The sequence below is a fragment of the Stylophora pistillata genome, chromosome 4, assembly GCF_964205215.1.
Source record: "Stylophora pistillata chromosome 4, jaStyPist1.2, whole genome shotgun sequence".
NCBI classification, from domain to species: domain Eukaryota; kingdom Metazoa; phylum Cnidaria; class Anthozoa; order Scleractinia; family Pocilloporidae; genus Stylophora; species Stylophora pistillata.
In genome coordinates, this window is record NC_142522.1 from 32634543 (window position 1) to 32655679 (window position 21137).

General features: G+C 38.3%; 2 protein-coding genes and 1 long non-coding RNA gene across 5 annotated transcripts in view; 2 read left to right on the forward strand and 1 right to left on the reverse strand.

The window, feature by feature from the left end:
• Nucleotides 1–546: 546 nt before the first annotated feature.
• On the forward strand, nt 547–4822 carry LOC111324502 (calcium homeostasis modulator protein 5). The gene is made up of 3 exons (XM_022928078.2): nt 547–902; nt 2180–2489; nt 3700–4822. Exons 1-3 carry the CDS (start codon nt 781–783, stop codon nt 4108–4110), a joined length of 843 nt encoding a protein of 280 aa, XP_022783813.1. The 5' UTR covers nt 547–780; the 3' UTR covers nt 4111–4822.
• A 6130-nt stretch (nt 4823–10952) lies between these two features.
• The window catches only part of LOC111324465 (potassium channel subfamily T member 1-like), a 39770-nt gene continuing 29585 nt past the window's right edge, over nt 10953–21137 (forward strand). Inside the window, exons 1-2 of one of the 3 annotated variants that reach the window (XM_088755855.1) lie at nt 10953–11120; nt 20516–20566. In XM_088755855.1, the coding sequence (XP_088611981.1) occupies nt 11008–11120; nt 20516–20566 (164 nt within the window). In that variant the 5' untranslated portion in view covers nt 10953–11007. Of the gene's footprint in view, nt 11121–20427; nt 20567–21137 lie in introns of those variants that run through there. The other 2 variants (XM_088755854.1, XM_088755856.1) reach the window with 2 other exon arrangements.
• LOC148733394 (uncharacterized) lies at nt 12964–16751 on the reverse strand. Its single transcript, XR_015999622.1, has 2 exons — nt 16307–16751; nt 12964–14349 (listed from the first exon to the last, which is right to left on the reverse strand). It is a non-coding gene; the product is annotated as an uncharacterized LOC148733394 (long non-coding RNA).

A 21137-nucleotide genomic window follows, 5' to 3' on the forward strand; every position in this document is an offset into this window, starting at 1 on the left:
GTAATTTCAGCACTAAAAAGGATATCTAAAGTATTTTAAGTCAAAGTTTTTTCCTTTCACCGGCTTGGGTATATCACCAATATTGATAACTTCTCGGCAGCCTGTCGATGGCCTGTCGGTTATCTGTCAGCCGACAGGGTTCGTCTGGGAGTCCTTCACAATTACCAATAACTCGCAGCAAAACTGAGAGGGTTGTCCAACACACACGAATAGTTGAAGAAGCCTCTCTATTCCTTTGAAATTTTAATGATAAAGGGAAGCTTTCTTAGCTTTGCAATAATGTATTGTTTAGATGCAGTTTGAGGCCTATTTTGTTGGTGTATCTTCGAAGGAATTCCCACCTCCGAATACTGTAGCTCGTATGTATCTTTGCATTGATATTCATCATGACTTTCATATTGACTTTCACTTCAATATACCGACTTTATAAATCTTCATTGTCATTGGTTTGTCTCCACCTGTACAAATAACAAAGATATAAAAATTTCATGGGATTTCATAGGCAGTTCTCCAACGACCATCAATTTTTAGGGAGGACAATTTTCCTGCGGTTAGTTTTACAGCCTGTAGAGAGAAAGGGAATCGAGATAAAAAAAACCTCAAAAACAATATATTCTGTTCATAAAACTGAAGATAACAAGCTTAACAAAGAGTGATCAATATTTACAGCTGTTTTGAAGGCCGAGCGAGGGAATATCAAATCACGTTTCAGTCTGCAAGTCACATTCACCCGTCGATTTGCGCAGAGAACAAATATATTGGCTGAGAGTTGAGGCGAGAATGGGACACTTACTCGAATTACTTGAAAGACGTTACAAATATTCGAAAGGACCTATTCAGAATTCTATCATTCTGGTGATTATTTATGGATTCGAGGAGTATATTAGAACCCAACTTCTCAGGTAAGTGGTCTTTTCACATTTTATTTTCTGGGACAACAAATTTTCTCCAAATGCGTCGAATATTTTTATGTTCGCGGGATTTTTCAAGGTCTTGGTTAACCTCGGACAACAAAAAGTCAATTCTCAGCCAACTCCTAAAAACGCCAAATTTTGTTCGAAAATAACTAATCACTCGTTTATAACTTTTCCTACAGAGAGACTGAAAAGTGAATTATCTGGAAATAATCTAGCAAAAAAGTAATTCATCCGGAGAGAAAATAGCAAAATGTTTAGCAATATCATTTCATATTTTGATATTATTTCCCGTTTTTTCTTGGTAATCTTTAAACATATATGCATCCGAAAAATGAAAAGTGCAGCTGGTCGTATCTTACTAAATTAATTTACTTCATCCTGGAACAAAAAGGCTGTCTACTTTTGAAATTTAGTAAAATTCTAATAGAAAAGAAATGTAAAAAATGTTACGAATTCCACAAGGTGAAACTGGATGTGTCATATAAATACAAAGACGAGCATTCGTTTTCTGCCCATCTGAGCTAAGTACAAATTAATTAAATAAGATTTTGTGTGATCACTTTTGCATCGTGTATTTCAATCTTAATTTAAACACCACAAACCTAGTGCATCAATAATGGATAAGTGGTGAAATAAAAGAAATACACACATACTTGAGAATATGCCGCGTGGAAAAACTTCTTTTTCATATATATTTTTTTTAACTGTAATACAAGAAGGCTGTTTGATACAGTTATTTCAGAGTTTGAAAAGTTTACTCCACTATAGAAGCAATGCCTTGTTTATTTTTAAAGTCTCCCTCATCAGCGAAATCTGCGTGAAAGTTGTGATAACGCATAACTCATTTACAATGATTACAAATGGAAATTACGGTGGATTCGACTTCCTTAATTTGATTTGTCCTTAAATAAATCTTTCTCTCTCTTTCTCTCTCTCTCTCTAGAATTGTTACGTTTGCTTAAATGTTTTAGTTAGACTGAGAGGTATTGAATTAAATCTACTGATTTAAGTTTTATTACGCCTGAAAGTTTCTACATTATATTAGCTAGGTTTTCAGTTACAAAACGTCAAATATATACATAAAAATCGAGTTGACAACGTGAATTTGGAGAGAAAGTCGAAGATACGGAATACACTTCGCGTTTGAAATAGCGTATCACAAGTTCCACCAGAGGATCACAAGCATCTCTTGAGATGCATCAGCTTGGTTTGAATCACATCTCCAACCAACTCGTTCACGTTGTTTATATTTCTCGCGACAGATGTCCTTGTACGAATTACTTCATGTACAGCCTCGTTATGTTGGTGGGACCCGCCCTGTTCCTCCTGGGCCTCGGTTTCATGATGAGCGGAGGATTTTGGCAATCCATTTTGAAGACCAGCAGAATGCCAGATGTCAAAGAGAGATGTAATAAGCGAATGAAGTCTCTGACTAAACTTTTTCAACCGTTTCTAGCTCCCATGGCCTACATTACCATCGTTTTGTTGAAAGGGGACTTCTTCGTTTGTTTAAGTTATGGCTCGCTAAATGAGGCGTGCCACAGAAATCTTCAAGACAGTGATAATTCAAACGTAAGGAAACATTTTCGGTGATTATCAGAGTAGTTTTGCTCTTATCCAGTTGATCGTGTAGTCTATTTGCTAGGATGGGGTTAGTTCTGATTACGTTACGGTGGCCAATTTACCACTTCAACTTTGTTGATATATCCAAATTATTTAGTTCTGGTGTCATGACTGATCTTTTGACAACCTTGGCGGCCTCAGTCATCTCAGTTAAATTGATCAATCAAGTCACTTGATTCTGATAATGACTTATGATCAGGTTTGTGGGTCAAAACATCAGTCAAACGCAATGATAACAGCCCTTTTTAGTATCACTCTCCCCCAAAAAATGACACTGCGTTAATCGAAGAACAAATAATTTAAAGTATTTCATCTGGTTTTAAATCCATAACATGTTTGGTGCTACTGCCAGAAATTCACTGCCGTGGTAGACTTAACAATTGGTTCATGCTTTAGCGTGCACTATCGAGTTATGGAGCACGCGGGAAGTTTGGAGAGCACGAAAGAAGCGTAAGAGTTGCCCGAGGCGATAGCCGAGGGCAACTCTAGCTTCTTGAGTGCTCTCCAAACTTCCCACGTGCTCCATAACTCGATAGTGCACAGCTGAAAGCATGAACCAATTGTTTTAGAACATAGCCGGTGGAATTGTGCATCAAATACGACGCGAAAAACGGACAACGATATCAGTTGAAGCGAATCGTGACGGCGCTGATGCCGAGTCTCCTTTTCCTTTGTTTTTCTCTTTTTCTGCCTCATTTAAGAACTCTAGCCCATGGGAAAAGGTCGAAACATTGTCTTCGTTTTCGGACTAGCAGGCCGAGTATCTGTTTGTATCCATTATTGTCGCGAAATGTATTATTTTTCCCCGCACTAGCAATGGCCGCTCGCGCGAAAAAAAAATTTCTGGCGAAGTCGGATTTGCTGACGCTATCAGAGTGCACTATCGGGATTTTGAGCACGCTTACGTATAATGAATTTGATTGCGCGACTCTGCTAGTTATGTTCTAATTATTATTAGAAGAAAAAACAGACATTTTGCACAGGGGAAGTAAATTTCGAAAAACTTGATTTAGAAAGCAGTGATGAGGGAGGAAAAGGTGAGAGAAGTATCCTGAAACTCTTACTCTTTACCTTAGTTCTTGCCCCTTCACTGACTTTCTATGTCCCTGTTCCATTTTCGAGTGATTCAACCATTGAATTACTTTTGATGCTCCCTTAGATACCACACGATCAGCGTTCTCTCCTTAAAGTTCACATGCAGTCCCAGATCCTTGGACTCGGCATTTTAATCGCGGCCACTCTGTTTTCGCTTGGTCTCGTTTGCATTCGGAGATGTTGCTTCGAAGACGATGTACTTCCGAACAATGACGACTACAACGAGCTTGAGAAAGAGATACTTGGTCGTTTGTTCCGCAAGAGACTGGACATAGCAATAGAGGAAGATACGAAGAAGAGGATTAATGACGCCTTCCAAATAAAGACACACAGAGATTTACGAGACACGTTTCACAAGGCTAAGGAGGCACTGACAGCTGCCAATCAGTTCGAAAACCGAAACGGACGATACAACCGATTGAATATTGATGATGACGACACCGAGCTACAGCTTATGGACTCCACTCACTTGTAAGACTCTTGTAATGCGTGTGATCAATACGTAAATTCTCCTGACGAAACGAACGCTGGATAAATAAAGTGAATTGAAGCTAACACTGGGTTATAATAACAGCGAATAGAATGGAGGGAGAATATCGATGTTAGCCAGGATATGACTAAAACACTGCCCCAAGCGCGGGAAAACGCGGGAAACGCGGGAAAACGCGGGTGACAGAGTCACGATTGGCTTAACTTTGATTGGTTTAACTTTGCATCTTAATGGTTCGGCGGGGGGGGGGGGGGGAAGGGAAGGGGGCCGAGAGTTTTCGAGACCGAACGTAGAGAAAAGTGAAGCTTTACCTGTGGACTACATTCGATACTCTATTTGAAAATTGTTCTCAACTCACTGCAGGACGTATCGTACTCCTGAGAACTTACACAACATCATACGATAGGCGTGGAGTGCGTTTTTAAAATACTGACGTTGAAACTGAAGAAGAACGCTCCCTGGATGATGTACGCTTTGTGACCACTATTTTTTCCAGACTGAAAAACGACTGTTTTGCGCCAGTTAAAGATTCGAGAAGTGCACGAGAAGTTTGTGGACTTAAATCATCTTGCATTCTGATCCAATGTTTTGAAATTAGCTTAAATTGTATGTTACTCAAGAAAATGCTGTAATTTGTAGAAAAGCACCTAATATTCGTATAAATTATATGTCTTGGGTGAAATTCGCCCTAAAATTACCAAGAGTGAGAACATAATTTAACTACCAATTATAAACGCGTTAGCACCAGGACAGTTACAGTTGAATTTTTCATTGATTATAAAAAATTAGAAGATGAACTATAAGTTGCAGCAAGTTCTGTCGTAGGCATGTACTTAGATGACAGTTAGAAACCCAGTACTGCCTTTCATTTCCAGAGCCCCCATAATAGTTTCCTTCGACCGTTTTCGGACCCCGCAGTCCGACTTCGGTTTCGTCCGAACGTTTTCGTTTCGCCGTGTTATTTCGGTCGATTCTGCCCAATTTCGGGCGCCTCCGTTCATTTTCGGGCGCCTCCGTTCATTTTCGGGTGCCTCCGTTCATTTTCGGGTGCCTCCGTTCAACTTCAGGCGCCTCTGTCCTATTCTGAGCGCGTTCGCCCGAGTTTGGACCTTTTCGTGTGATTTCGTCCTTCTCTGGAAGTTTTTGTCCGAAGTTTGGCTTTGCGGTCTGATTTAACGTCTTTCTGTTTTGGTAACATCCACCTTATTTCCAGTTATACCATTCTCGAAAATTAATAAAATCTTATCGCGCTTTATTAGGAAGGGCCGCAAAGCTGTAACGTGCGATAACAGCAAACTAAACGAAATGAACAAACTTAACGAAAAGTATGAACAGAGAAACAGTGTCGTACAAATACGTCATTTCAAATTGAAGGGTTCGCCACTGGTAGGAACATATTACCATCTCCGTTCATTTGTATGCCACACTAGTATCTGGTATAGATTTAACTTATCTAAGAAACGAATCTATGTTCGACCTCAAAGGTCAGGCTCACAAGGATTCTACCATAGAATATTTAGCTTTGTCGATCTTGAATGCTCATGCACTTTTACCAAATGTAACATGTACCCCATGGGACGCTGGCTTTGTGTTTAAGGATGTAAAACGTGTTTTACGAGTGCAATGGAAACAATTGATATTCTTTTGCAGTAAATAGTTTGAACCCAGGGGTAACATGTGAAAGTGCAGTGTGATCGTCCGTGTGAGTGTAGTCCTAAGAAGGACTGTTGTCGTTGGTGGTGACTGACGTTTCGACAACCTGTGCGGAAGTCATCATCAGAGTCAAGTGAGTGATTGTTGTCAGTAGAATGTTCTTAGTCCAGTTCGTGTAAAATGATTGGTCAGTTCTTTTGCCGTGATGTTATTGGCTGTAAGACTCAAGTGGCGTAAGTCGGTCGTGATTGGTCTGTTTCGATCCGTCGGTAAAGTTAGGTCGTTCTGTTCGGTTCGTTTGTAATGTTTATGTCGTCAGGAATGAGTCGTTCTTATTGAGCCGGTAGTAGTTGACACCTGGAGTCTGTTCTAAGTTAGTAAACCAGCTTTCCAGAGTCAGTCGTTGAAAGTAGATAGTGCTGTAGGTTAGGCATTGCGCAGAGTCCCAGTCAATATTGTGGTTCGTAAGTCGATCATATATTCATCGTATCTAAGTCGATGATGTTCAGCAATGTGATTGTTGACATCACCTTTCCTCGTCGCCCGTCTGTGTTCAGTCAGTCTTGTTGCGAGGTTTCTGCCAATCTCTCCAATGTAGGAGGCTTGGCAGTCGGAGCAATTGATCTTATAAATCGCTCCCTGTCTGTTCCTCGGTTCGTCCTTGTCTTTCACTTTGTTTAGTAACTGACGTAGGGTGGTGATGGGTTTGTGGGCAATGCGGACATTGAAGGGTTGTAAGATGCGCGAGATGTTCACAGACATGCCTTTTATATACGGTATGGTTGCTGTAGTCGTAGGAGTTGCGGCGTCGTTTGTTTCGGTAGTAGTAGTAGATCGGTGAGTGTTTCGTCGAATGAAGTCGTCGTTGTAGTTTTTATTTGAAAAAAACACGATAAAGGTATTTGTTCTCGTCGGATAAGCTGTCTGTCGTGTTGCAAACTGTTGCAAACTAGTTGTGTGCGTCGTGTTAGAGTTCTGATAGTTGTGGCTTTGTGTGATGTGGGGTTGTGGGATGACTCGTCTAGTAATCTGTCAGTGTGTGTCGGTTTCCTGTGGACTGTTGTTTGTAGTGAGTTGTCGTCACGGCTTACCAGACAGTCTAGAAAAGGAAGTTTGCTATTTTCTTCGACTTCTCTGGTAAACTGTATGTCAGTGTTTCATCCGTTAAGGTGGTGATGGAATGCATCGATCTTGTCGTGTTGTACGGCGGCGAATGTGTGTGTCAACGTGGCGTAACCAAAGCGGTATCGTTTGTGGGCAAGTCGTGTTCCTCCATGTTCTGCATCACAATTTCGGCTACAACAACAGAAACTGGAGACCCCATGGCTGTGCCGTGTAACTGTTTGTAGTGTTTACCGTTGTACCCAAAATAAATTGACGTTAGGCAAAGGTTCAGTAAGTCCATGATGTCGTCTGTCCGGCGGTAGCGGTTGTGGGTTGGTAGATTGTAGTGGGTTGGTAGATTGTAGTGGGTTGGTAGATTGTAGTGGGTTGGTAGATTGTAGTGGGTTGGTAGATTGTAGTGGGTTGGTAGATTGAAGTGGGTTGGTAGATTGTAGTGGGTTGGTAGATTGTCGAATTCAGTCTCAGTACATTGTAGTGAAATGGGATACTTGTAAACAGTGATTTCACATCAAATGACACCAGTTTGTAGTCGTTTACACGAACTGGACTGAGAACATTCTACTGAAAACAACGATTCACTTGACTCTGATGATGACTTCCGCACAGGTTGTCGAAACGTCAGTTACCACCACCGACAACAGTCCTTCTCGGTACTACACTCACTCGGACGATCACACTACACTTTCAAATGATATTCTTTTGTACACGTTTTAACCTTCGTATAATACCGGTTCATGAAAAATTTAATCGGCCGATTTAAATAGTCTGTTTAGTGTTTAGCATCTCGACTGCCACACGCAGATATGAAGATATCATTATCATATTTAAAACACGTGATTAACTTATCGTAAATTTGGAACATACGAAATCCTCATTTATATCCATATACAATAATTTCACTTATAGAATCCGCTGAAGGGCTGCTAACTTTGCGAAGCGAGGAAGGTCTCAAATACTGTTGAAAGGTGGAATAGCGGAATGGTGGAATATCCCGTACAACTCGGAAAGCCTTATTGTGTGAATCAACTGTCTCGCAAAAATGGAATTACAATGAAATAAGAAAATGATTTATAATTAACAGGCAAAATTGAAATTGGAGGAAGCCTAGTTCTATCATTATTGAAGCCTAGAGGATAAACCGATAAAGGAATGGTGAGGTTCTTTTCTTGAGGTATCCCCTATACGTTATTATTACTATTACTATTAGGTCGTAGTAGTAGCAAGTATGATAAATATTGTAAGAAATAGACAACTTTTTTGAGAGAAATGTTTCGGCATGCTTATGCCATCTTCAAGCAATGAGTAAAAGAACGTGAGTAATTATATAACAGACAAGTAGATGAATAAAATATTTACAGTATGATGTAGTACAAAAGCGGGTACTAATTACGTGACACCAAACATCAAAGGTGTGAACTAAAACGCTAGAAAAGTGTTCTAATGCTGTAATTGTTTGTTAAGTTCAGGTTTGATCTTATTTATTTAAAAAGCTTCTTTGAGTTTTAAATCAATTGAGTTGTTAGCAGAATCCAGAATACTAAAGCAAGAAAGGGAGTATTTGTTCTTACGCGAAGGAGATGTGTTGAAATGCTTAAAAAGATGCGAGTTTTTATCGCTTTCCGTGTGCTCCTTTATCCTAGTAGAGAAGTGGCGACTAGTTTCGCCAATATAACGGGAATTACATCCCGCACAAGAAAATTGATAAACTACCATGGATTTTACTGAACGCATAAAAAATTATCTGAATTCTGTTGATTGGTACCTTCTACAAAAAGTTTTAAATAAAAATGTCGACAAGGACATCTCCAAAGTGATTTCAACTCATCGAAAGAAACTTAAAAACCTAACTAAGAATACCGTATTACCCTTCTCACCGAATGAAACTGTAAACAATCTTTCTTCGCTTAATCTAACTGATGATGAACTTGAACTTCTAAAGAATGTTATTCTTGAATCATCTTTCTCTTACGGAGCAGGGTATTCATAAATATGTGGAATGCGGCAGCAGTAGCCACATGCAGTCCTTAGTGCTTATTTTTACCTTTTGTCAGAAAGCACCATAACCATCCGGCAGTAAAAGAGAGGGGTGAAAAGGTGTATGCAAATCCGCAGATCCGCTGTGATTTAAAAACCAAATCCATAGATTCGTTTAAAAAAGTGCTTAACCCGATATATTTCTGATAAAATTGTTAAAATACTTAACGTTTTAAGACAACCTATTTTAAGAAATCTATTGTTCCCCAACGTGACCCACAAGTGCATGGTTAATGGCTCCTTCATCGTTGTTTATCCTTGAAATACTTGAGAAGGAACAGTAACAATCCGACCGAAGTTGATACAAGATATTTTTAATGCTCTGAGATTTCGATAAGTTTTACCTGAAAGAGTCAAGAAATAGAAAAAAATTCTTGAAAAAAACCTTCTTTTTGAGGTGCCATTCTTAAAAGCTGATCCTTAACTAAAAAATACCGCGTTGTGACTTTTTTCTTTTAAAAAGCAATTATCGAAATCAAGAGGCTTCTTCGCGGTATCTAACGACTTTTGCCGTGGTTAAAAAATGATTAATATTCGTTACTGTTATCGTCACGAACAACGCGATGTGATATTTGAGTAAAAGTCAGAAACAAAATAAATTTTTTACAACCAAAGGCCGACTGGTGAAAATTAGAAAATGCATCGAATATTTATGAGTTCTGTCTGGAGAAACTGCAAATAAATGTACTTCTGACCGCAAAGATGGGTCTAAAACAATTTCTGAAAAAGTTGGCAGGATTAGGAATTTCAAGCGACAGTTTTCTTTGGGGGTATTTTTTTAATGAAAAAAGAAACTCTCGAAAATCTCCAGATATTCCATATTCTGTCCTCGATTAAGAAAATAAAGACAAACAAACAAAAAACGTAATATGTAAGATAAAAATTTAGTAATTAAACAAGTAGCACTCGGTTTCAATAAACTCAATTATTTACTTGATTACGTTTTTCCTTTAAAACTTCTCGACATACCCTGCCCCACCTCATTTTACAACTTTGAAATTTCTCGACGAACCCCACAAGGATATTCCTAATCATGAAAGGTCATTAGATAACTTTCAAAAGAAATTATTCATACTCTCAGGTGTCACATTCAAAGCTGAAAATTGGATCTTTAGAAGTGCCTTTCGTAAATGAATTTGTGATCAGTTCAGGTGAATTTAATTCATGGCATAGAGGCGACTAATTTCGACAGCATCACTTCGATTCATGGACAGACGGTTTCCTGAGTCAGAAAGACGGCGTGGCCTATGTGAAGCGGTTTTTCTGAAATCAAATTGGTGCCAAGTAAAGCAAAAACCCCAAACACTCCGACCACACGAAGAATGACAAACAAGTGAGTGAACATTACGTACTTAAAAGTCATATTAAACGACTAATTTCTATAAAACTCCTGTGAATTGTCGAATTATAACAGCAATTGCTCTGGAAAATACCTGATATTTGTAAATGATGCAATTAGACTCTCTTGCTATTGCAAACTCAGCATAAAAATGCAATTTTCTGCCCTGTAAAGGATATTCCTATGTAAGGAAATGAATACAGCTTGTTTATTTCTTTAAAAGCAGGCAGCTGGAAGAAGTGCACCATTAACATCGTGCGACAGCTTCTAAAAAATTGGTCTTATTCTTCCTTTATTCGACCTCTTACGACTCTTTCCAAGATCGTTGAAATATAGCTGTAATCACTAAATATTTACCATTGTTGATAAAGTCAACGGCTTTCTGAGGTTGCACTTTTAACTTTCCATTCTAATTAGCATTATTTAGCTTCAGAATTTAAAAACCCCATACAGCTTCCGACGAGCAATCAAACTTAATAAAACTTGAGGTAATGGTCGTAAAAATGAAAGGAGTACATTTATTAGGACGCTACGAAAATCCAAAGAGTCGAAGACGGACGCCTCACAACAAGGTAATAAAATGCCAAATACTCAGTCAATGGGTAACAGGTGTCGTATCGAACTTGTCGAGATTAGAGCATGCGTTGTGATGACACACATCAAACTTGAAAGAAAAATATCCAAAATCTAAACATTGCAATATTGACGACAAGTTGCTCTCCGACGCAAGAATGGATCCTACGCCTGCTGAGTTAGGTCGACAGAAGCGCTCTCATAGTGAATCTGCAGCTCCAAGAAGATCCATATTCCGAGATCTACTTACTCCAACAGACAGTGAAACCAGGTATGAAGCGACCCTAACCACACTCTCTGACGGTGTATAATATTTCGTTTCCCTCAGGCGCGCAGTGACATCTGCGGTTATCGCTTCGAGATACTGTGCATTGCAGTCAAACATTTTCTCATCTCACTTAAAATCATGCAAAGCATTCCTAGAGTTCAATTTAAAATGTTCTTTTTGGTAAACCTTTCCCTCCGATCTGATCATAGTTTACTGGGTTGCAGTATGTCAAAACGAGTCAGTTGCAGCTAGATGAAAACCATTAAAAACCAGTTTTTTTTCGACAAATATTAGTTCTGTTCACTCAAAAGCATCGGCATTATGCTTTGGATCGGTCCATACTTCATCCTTTAGCTCCATTTTTTATTGCTAACATGTCTTACACGGGCGTTAATACAGCATTATAACCTGTATAAGTTAGCTATCTTTCCGTGATCGTCGCACGATGCACGATTTACTCTTGGTGCTGTCGCACTCTTGATTTTTTCATTTATTATTTCGTGAAATTTAAGCCGGCGCTCTTGAATTTCTGATAGCAGCAAAATGTTTAGTCCGGGTATATCGTTCACTTAGCCAAAATGTCCCTCGATTATTTTTGCTTAGGTAAATCTCCAAAATTTTATGCTAAATCCTTTTTATGCAAATGAATTCAAAAGAACTCGTTACGAGCCCTTCCATATAAATTTGAATGTTATTCTAGAAGACAGTTGTGAGATGCGCCGTTTCACCGATTTGCACGGTTGTGAATGATAAAAAAAAAAAATACTACAAACTATTCCATCGTGATGTGTCCTGCTAGCAACGCCGGAGAAAACATCCCTTGCTCAGATCTTCCTGGCAGAGCTGCGAACGGCGGGCGAGATAGCATGTCTTGGAAATGCGAATGTAGCGACCCGATTGACGACCTTTTAAATAACAGAGGGCGTAGTTATCATTCAAATTGAGATTTACTATTTATCCCACCTTTTATTTTGTATTTTCATCAAATTTGACCTTTCTGATGTTGTATTCAGCGACAAAAATTATTTGATTTTAATCACAGTGACCGAGGACACCAAGAAAATTATCCTGAGTGCAAAATTCAAATTCAGAACAGTAAGACGCCAGTCACAACAGAAAACTGACAATATGCATAATAACTTGTGAATAATGACTTGTTCTCAAGTGAATACAATCGCTTGAAAGAAGGCCACGACTGTTCGGCCGCGGTAGAAAGTTTTATTGGTATTGACACTGTTTTACAGTGAGTTAACCAGTTGTGCCTCTTTGATTAATTATTTTTGAAAACATGTTTATTTTGGGTGGCAAGACTTCACATTATCTCAAGTTGATTTAATTGAAATTTGCAGCAGGCGATAGTTTAAATATTAATTTTAATTTTAGTCAAAGAAGGGATCAGTTTAGGAGTTCAAACAATTTTAGAAACTTTTTTCACCTCATGTCTAAATGTTTATTTTGTTTCCCTACCGATGAAATATGTATTTGATTATTTTTATTGCCATTACTATTCGGTTGCAGATTATCGGTCTTATGTACTTATGCGGTCTTATACTGAACTGTTTAAGGGGGTTCTGTCGCATACAGACGAATACAGCTTGCAACTGAAATAAATGGTTCAGTTTTTGGTCTCTATTTAACAAATGGTAAACACCACACCGTACACTATTGAGTTATGGATGCACGCGGGAGGTTGCTAAGCACGAAAGAAGCGTAAGAGTCGCTCGAGGCGATAGCCGAGAGCGACTCTAGCTTCTTGAGTGCTTAGCAAACCTCCCAAGTGCATCCATAACTCAATAGTGTACGCTGTGGTGTTTACCATTTGTTTTATAATATAACATTAACACACTGTAGCCAGAGTTCCCTTTTATTTAACAAATCTTACGTTACCAGAAAAAAACAAGCGCGCGCGCAAAAATAGTCTTTGCATTTGCTCACGTCAGCAGCGTACACCCATGGGCAAATGGGGGACGCCAATTTGACCAATCAGAGCGCGCGCTTTACTTTGGTTATGTTAAAATTCTGAAACAATCAGTCACAAACGGCACGAGTAAATATAGTAATAAAGTTAATCAGCATTATCTCCATTTGTTACAAAAAGTTTGATTATATTCGGCGGGTTTGCTTATGCTTTTGTAAATTCGTGCGTTACTTGCGAACCGTAGAAGATGTAGACAGCTTCCTGAAAAGTTTTAAACTTTTTCTTTGCCGTAAGCTGAGCCAGATTTCATATGGACACGTCACCGTATTGAATATTACAACTGCTGTAAAAGAGACTTGACTTTCCTTTTTCTAAAAACTTAATTTATTCGATTTTTTTTTTCTGACTGCCCATGTGCCACTGTTTTGACTGGCCGAAAAATAAATTTCACACCACTCTGTGAATTTTTGTGTTCGGCTCTGCTTGTTAGAAAGCAAAATTGATTTTTAGTCAGAACCCCTAAAACTACTTCAATAGACCACTGCTTCGTGGAGCCCGTTTTTTTTTTTTTGCCCCATAAATTAAAAGAAACTCTACTCCTTTGTTTTCATAATCTTGTGAATCCTATCGATCACCGCACACTGATTCATTTCTGAAACAAAACACATTTGACATCCTCCTAAAGAACAAAAGTTCAGGGGACCTCAGAGGAGCACTTTCGTGGAGGCACTGTACAGAGGAACACATTCGTGGAGGCTCTCTAAAGAGCTGCAGTTTACATCCAGTCAAGAGAATATCAACGGTTGATATTCGTTTGGTCCAGTGCAGCCGGTGTGCGAGAACAAAGTTAGTCGTGATTACGTCCGATTACCGAGCAAAAGTTAAAAGGAACCCCAATACCGGCCGCGTTAAACGATGCAATTCGTGCCTCATTACACGACGCCACGAAAGGTAGTGTGTCGTAGCTGTACTCCCGAGGGTTTCGGGACGAGATCGATCAAAGTTTCCGACCGTTTACGTGCATTTCTGTTCCTCCATTTTTAAATCTTTTCGAGTTGTTGATCCCGAGTTCCCACAAAATGTCCGCGTAATCAGGAACTAACGAGGAACTCTGAAACGAGAAGCTTTTTCAGATTGTCCAGCTGATCCTGATTCTAGGTCCATAACAGACGAGTATCCCTTATAAAACCAAACCTCTCTTGGCCAATATTAGCAGTGCCGAAAGCCTCCTGTTTGAAGATAATGAAGGCTGGTTTTCTCTGACCGTGGACTCAGAGTCAAAGTCATAATATCAGAAGTGCAGAGTAACTAAACCTGTTAAAAAGCAAAATTGATAGTTTGGGAAGAATTCTTTTATAACTCCGTCACGTATGATCATGTTTAAATTAAATTGTTGAAGCCATATGTGTAGAATTTAGCATTCTTTGCATTCTATTTCAGTTTATTAGCATTCCCTCGGGAATACGTTTTGTTTTTCTTTTCCGCGTTCGCTATAATTTACATGTTGTAAAATTCTAGCCTTTTAGTTTCATCGTTGATTTCACCGAGAGAACATCTGGTTTAGTTGCCCTTTTTTCGCGGCCTATAGCGCCGATACAATGTAAGTTCCTGGTTATTATGTTCATCGCGTTCGCTTTAGCCGCCTTTCAGTTTTATATTTCTGCATTTTGTAAACTTGTATTTTTGTTGGTTCTTTATTAGTTCAAACCTCATCCTCTATCGAGCGTTTGAAATCATTGCTGTAAGCGGCCACGAAAGGACACGCCTTTTGGCAGTTACAATATGCACTCATAAGGCTTTAAAACCTCCACAGCGACCGGCTGGCAAGTTCTTCCGCTTCTGCTCACAACTCCTAAACTCTTGTTTTTCACTGTTTCAAGGGCGTCAATCAAATGTCAAATCTGAGGAGAATGGGAACGTTCCGAATCTTCAGACTCCAGTTACCTGGAGCTTACAAGGTCACTCACTACTCCACTCTTCGACATCCACTCTGGACGATCTATCGGTTACAGTTGTTGAGAGCATATTATTAATCCGATACAGTGCTTTAATTCCCTTTATATTAGCGATCATTTGATCCTCTGCCTTAAAGAATTTTAAAAAATCTATTCTGCAGAATATTTCATAGAATATTTCAATATACTTAGTTGTTTACAGCGTATGAGTAATGTGATAATACCTCTGCTATAAGCAATCATTTGATTCTTTGCTGCAAAGAATTATTAGATATTTATTTCATAAAATATGTCAATATATACAGTCTTGGCGGCCTAGAAATAATGACTTCTTCAATCTTTAAAACATTTTGTACGTTTGGTCTACACAAGCAAGCCCATTGGTTCTGCAAGATGATCCAAATGTTCCCGGCACCCTTTTTAAAAGCTTTTCAACGCTTATCGGAATTGATTTTGAGATATTCAAAGGTGGTAATTTGTCTCTATCATTGCAGCATGTAGTAGTCGCCGAAAGACACAATCACTTATTGTTTCGCTGTCTAATGCATTTCTACCTGGAATGGAGATATCACCGTTGTAGTCGATCAAAGATGAGAATGATAATTTTCATACATAATCCTCCCTAGACCTGTCTCATTGTAAAAACGATTACCAACACCTTCGTCAATAAGCAAAGCTATAAACGATTTACGAGGGATTCAGGATATTCACTTGTCTCAACTCAAGGATTTGGTCGCTCCATTGTTACGGACTGTAAATTGAGCGAGGAAAAGAGAGGAATTAACATTTGCAACTCAAAGAAATTTCATTTTTTTTTTTTTTCTGTAAAAACCCTCGGGCTGGTTTCTTTCTTGAATTGATACGATTGTCACCACGACCGCTAACATCGCGGAAGTTTGTTATGTTGCCCTAATCGCAACGATCATAAAGATGTCAGGGATTGAAAGGAAAAAATATTGGTGGCAATCGGTGAATCGGTAGCGTTAACGTTCCATCTGCGAAAAAAAAAAATATTACTATCGAAAATCAACTCAGACAGATATTAATTTCCAAGCAAACTCCATTTTCAGGCATGATTAAAAATTGCGACGTGTGTATGATCTATTCTAAAGAGAAAGAAAAGAAAACAATCACCTGCTTTATCGTTTATTCCCTTGTACTCTAATTGGTTGAATTGACAAAAGGAAGCGTCACAACCGCTGGAAAACCTTCGAATGCCATCTTGACTGTGCATTAATCAATAATATATGCTACCTGGGAAGTCTCCCTATTTTTGTAGATTAACCAAATTTTAAAGATGGCAAACGGAAACATACCAAATCTCCAAAGTTCTGATGGTGTTCCTGTTTTACTCCCGCCTCCTCATCTCGGTTCCTCAAACTATCCAAGGTACCATAGTATATCGGCGCAACATCCATATTTTGATTATATGCAAAGCATGTATATAGATCGATGGTGGATGCTACGTACGCGAATTGCTGTTTTTGTAACATCGGTAACATGCATTGTACTTCGCTTGAAAACAGGATCCATAACAATATTCCGGCCATACCTTGACTCTCACTTAACACAGGAATCTTTTCTTTGAAAACAAGCGAGCGGTGAGTTGGTTTGATTCCGCTTCAAAATATCACCGCTTCACCTCAACATTCTGGCAGTTTTCAGAGAGGGGCTTAGCAAGGGATTAAGAGATAAGAAAAAGACACGACGAAATCTTATTTTATTATTCATTTGTCTCGCAGTAACGCGACACTTTTTTCATCTGGTCACTCATGCATGTAATTTTTGACCCAAAATTCCATCTGAAATTTTTTTTCGGTCACATCTTATGATGTTCGGGATTAACTGGTGAATACATTACAACACTTGTTCGCCATAAACAACATATCAAATGACTGCGCATAACATCATAAATTGCCACCTTGCAACTTAGTTGTTACTTCTTTCGTCTTTATCGTCATAAACTAGAATTCCAACTGACAACATCATATTTTTACCAATGCCCAAAGCGCTCTTAGCTTCTAAATTTTCCAACGATAGATCTACCGTGTGCGTTTTATTGACGTGAGAAGAAAATTTATTGCGACAAATGCCACGATATAACACCATACAAAAGGAGCTTCTAAGGAGACCGTAAATTAAACATGAAATGATCATCTTTTTTTAAAAGACAGGATTATCTTCCTTTCGGTTTAGCATTTTACTCGTTAAAGACGAGAAAAGAAAAAACCCTAGCAATGCCAAGCTATTATTGAAATTGGTTTGCATTTGATAATGAGTTAAATGTTTTCACAAAATTAACATAGTCAACAAATGCTTTCAACGGGGAATGATCTTTCGAAGTTCTGCCAAACAAAGTAACCTTTGTCGCAGTTGTCCTTTTCACAACAAGAATATCACAGAACCTGGTATTCTAAGATAATTTTTTTCCCGGTGTTTTCCTCTTTGATCTTTTACAAAATTTCGGAGCTGTATTTTGTTTACTTTCATCAACTAAGATGAGTTATTAGAACGGCGAACATAAATATAGAAAGGCAACAATTAAAATTAGCCGAAAGTAAAACCACAATTCTACAACTGAGTTAACTGACATTAAGCTACCTTCCTTGCACCTGTTTTAGTTCAAAACTCAAGCTATCTATAATAACTCGGTTGCTTTCATACGCCTTAACTTGAAAGGAAACTGCTTTTACGGCCAAGACTCAAAATTATGAATGATGCAATTCTCACTACATGCGAATCTCTCAAGACTAAGCAAAAAACTTTATATGTTGATCAATTTGAAAACAAAGTTTGAAGGGCTAATATTTGTGACGACTCAAACCCATAGGCCGTAGGAGGTTACACAATGTTTATGTTGATGTGGAGAATGTATTGGTTGCCCTGAGAAAAGTTAAAAAATGCTATGATCGGTAATACTTGTGACCAAAATTGATTACCTGGACCAGCAATTTTTCGGTCACTTATTAAGCAAATAGTTTTTGCAGCCAAATTTTCAAATTTGGTGTTGAAATTAAGTTTTGCGTGCTGCATGCGACGTTTTAGATAGATGCTTAAAATCTGACTTTAATATTCAGTAAAAGTTTTGCATTTCTGTGTCAGAAAGCTGTGAATTCTAAGATAGAAAATATTCAGCTTATTGATTTGACTGATTCTTAGCAACCGTCCAACTGTGATAATTGAAATGAAAAGCCGGTTGATATAATAAAGCATTATTTACTGAGAATAGCCCCTGCTGCTTTTGCAACTTTAGCGGTCGCCTAGTTTTTCTTTTTCTCAACAAGATAAAACCTTTCTTTTAATACATGATAATGTGAGAAATTTACAGTCACGCTAAAGAAGAGAAAAGAGAATTTCATAATAATTTCTTCGGCTTCCAACGTGTAAGCTTACCATAGAAGTAGATCTGCTAGCTTGTCAGCCTCAATAACGTTATTCATTTTTTGGTCAGTCTAAAAAAGCTGGAGGGCTAGTGTAATTATGTCGCTGATGGCGAGGAAGAAAGATTAAAATGAGAAGAAATAAACTACTAATTTTACTCGTATTCACAATCTTGTTTGCCGAGATCTATGAATCTGAAATGTCATGCACACGTTTTCGGTAAAGTTATTGCAGCTTCAAAATATATTCAGATCACGAAAATACATTAAAGCTTTTGGCCTCCAGGGTTATCTTTGACGAGAGCGAAGGGGTGGCGAAAGGTCTTTGTTGCAAGACGGCAAGACCTATTGATAACCGATGGAAAACGAGGTTGACACTTCCGAGGCTTGTAAAAAAATATCTTAATGAGCCTGTGTAACTCCCGCAATGAGTTATTTCTTAGAGCTTCATAGGAATTTTCCTTACCTTTGTTTCTTGGTGTTTCTTGCAAATGGGGAATTATTGTTTTCTTTATTGGGTACTAGGCAGTTTCTCGTAATATTGTTTTGTACTTTGATTATAGAGCAAAACATCTCTTCGTCAGAGAGTCAAGGCGTCAATAAAGTTCTGTACAATTAAACAAGAAAAAAAAAAAGGGAAAAAAACGATAAAAGAAAAATCCTTGACAAAAGGGAACTGACTGCATATGAAATTCGACGCTAACTTTGTAAGAGCCATATTTTTGTTATGTTCAACCCCAGAAATAAGCAATTTTTTAAGGTTATCCAACGAAGAAAATAAAGATGGTAGAGTGGAAGACCGGCGTGGTTCCAGATCTTTCTTTTGCACGCTTTGCCTATTTGATTTCTTCCTGCAGATGTTTTCAATGAACTTTTGTTTGGCGAAATTAACACCAGGCTTTGAAAAAACATCGCGATGATTCTGAATAGATGCAAAGAAAAGAAAACTTTTTCATCTGAGATTTTCCGGAAACTTGTCACTTCATGTAATAAAAAAAATGAGAATCATAACTTTTTTCGGGGTCCTCTCAAATTTAAGGTGAATTTTCAAAAGGACCCACTAGAGGAAGAGGCAATGGCGATTTTTCCGAAACGCAGCCGCCTCTTGACTCCAGCTGGGTTAATTTTGTTGGTCAGATCTCGTAACAAAACAACTTATTCATCTCCTCCGCCCCGCCTTAAAAAGACACATCTTCTTTTTAGAAGTAATCTTTCCTCGATAGGGTTTAGTAAAGCTAAAATAAACCACTTTTCTAAGTCTTATCTGTTCGTCGATCCCGAGTAAATTTGCTTTATTGCGGCTTTTCTTTAAGCTCAGCGTGAAATATTTTCTAGCTTTGAGATCTACCATTGATTTTTCAATTTGTTCATCATTGAAGGTCGTCACGCGATCGAATGTTTTTCGAGCAAAGACCATTTTATATCTCAGTTTACACAGCGAGTTTATTAACGAAGGCTATTTTGAATAGGCTTCTATTATAGCAGTATTACAACAGTGTGATCAAGTAAGCAAATAATGACTGTTTTAGTTTTTCTTGATTAGCCACAGGATTCCTACATGTGAGTCATTCAGAACCTACTTTTTTTTTAAAAAGGTGATTTTCTTAATCGAGGAAAAAGGTCTGAAATCGTGTAAAAATCACAGAGTCTTCAGAAACAACTAAATGTAGCAGCTGCCTTTCGGGAGCTGCTAACAAAATGATAATGATAATAAAAGCAACAGAATCTTTTCATGGATTATTCTCAAGTCGCCTTCCAGATCGACGGTTGCCAGCGGGTCCAAAAATTTGATGTTGACACTTGTGGTGGACGGTGGCGATCTAAATAATTCATGAATCTTCGGAAATGTTGACGAGAGCTGTAGATAAGTAATGATGTCTGCCGCATTACCAGATGCGATAAAAACTTGAGGAGTTTCTGGCTTCTGTTTTAGAAGGAGTAGAGAGGAATTTACGGTTTCTTATTTCCTAAAAATTTTCCCGCGAAATAACGTGAACAGATTAATTGCGCATGACTACAAAGTAGTCGTAGAAAAAAAAATATGGCGACCAGTGTAAAGAAAGTTAGGATACAGACTAAAGTAAAGTACACCAAATCGGTTCCTACCACAACTGTTATGAATGAACCTGATCTTCTTGGCCCTAGGTACCGTCTGAGAGATCTCCTTTCGTCAGATAAAGGTGAAGACAAGGAAAGGTAGGAAAATTTTTCTTTTCTTGATATGAGATTTACGCAATGTTGATTTGTTTTGATCGATGTAAAGTATCCTGGTCCTTTCACCGCTGATTTCTTATCTGCCAAAGTAAGCTACCTTGAATTAACCATTCGACCAGGTTTCCTTATTTGTTGATTACAATGAACGAAAACTATTGGAAGGAAAGCAAAAAACAGGATCAAAATGATTTGAATTTTAGTTATGTATGCATGGTTGCGTGGTAAAATACCGAAGAAGTGTGGCGGGTATATAGTTTAGAGTTATTTAGAAGCTGTCTTGACTCATAATCTTGACTTTATATTATTAAAGGCGTATCCTACTTGCTTATTATAAAATCCAATAATTTTTTTTTTATATTCTCTCGCGTTCAAATAAACATGTACTGTAATGTTTATCTCCCAAGTCAACGTTAACTCCTTGTGGCAAGTACCTTTCGGAAGAGGATTTTTCTTTTGGTTAACCTCTTGCCGTGACCGAAACGAAAAACAAGCTGTCGCTTTTATATCACCGAACTAAGATATTTCGTTTATTCATGGAGTTCTCCCTGGAAAG

Coding starts and splice junctions, on each gene's coding strand:
- LOC111324502 (XM_022928078.2), top strand. CDS start 781: ATGGGACACTTACTCGAATTACTTGAAAGACGTTACAAATATTCGAAA. Junction 903..2,179: donor ATTAGAACCCAACTTCTCAG/GTAAGTGGTCTT, acceptor TTCTCGCGACAG/ATGTCCTTGTACGAATTACT. Junction 2,490..3,699: donor AAGACAGTGATAATTCAAAC/GTAAGGAAACAT, acceptor ATGCTCCCTTAG/ATACCACACGATCAGCGTTC.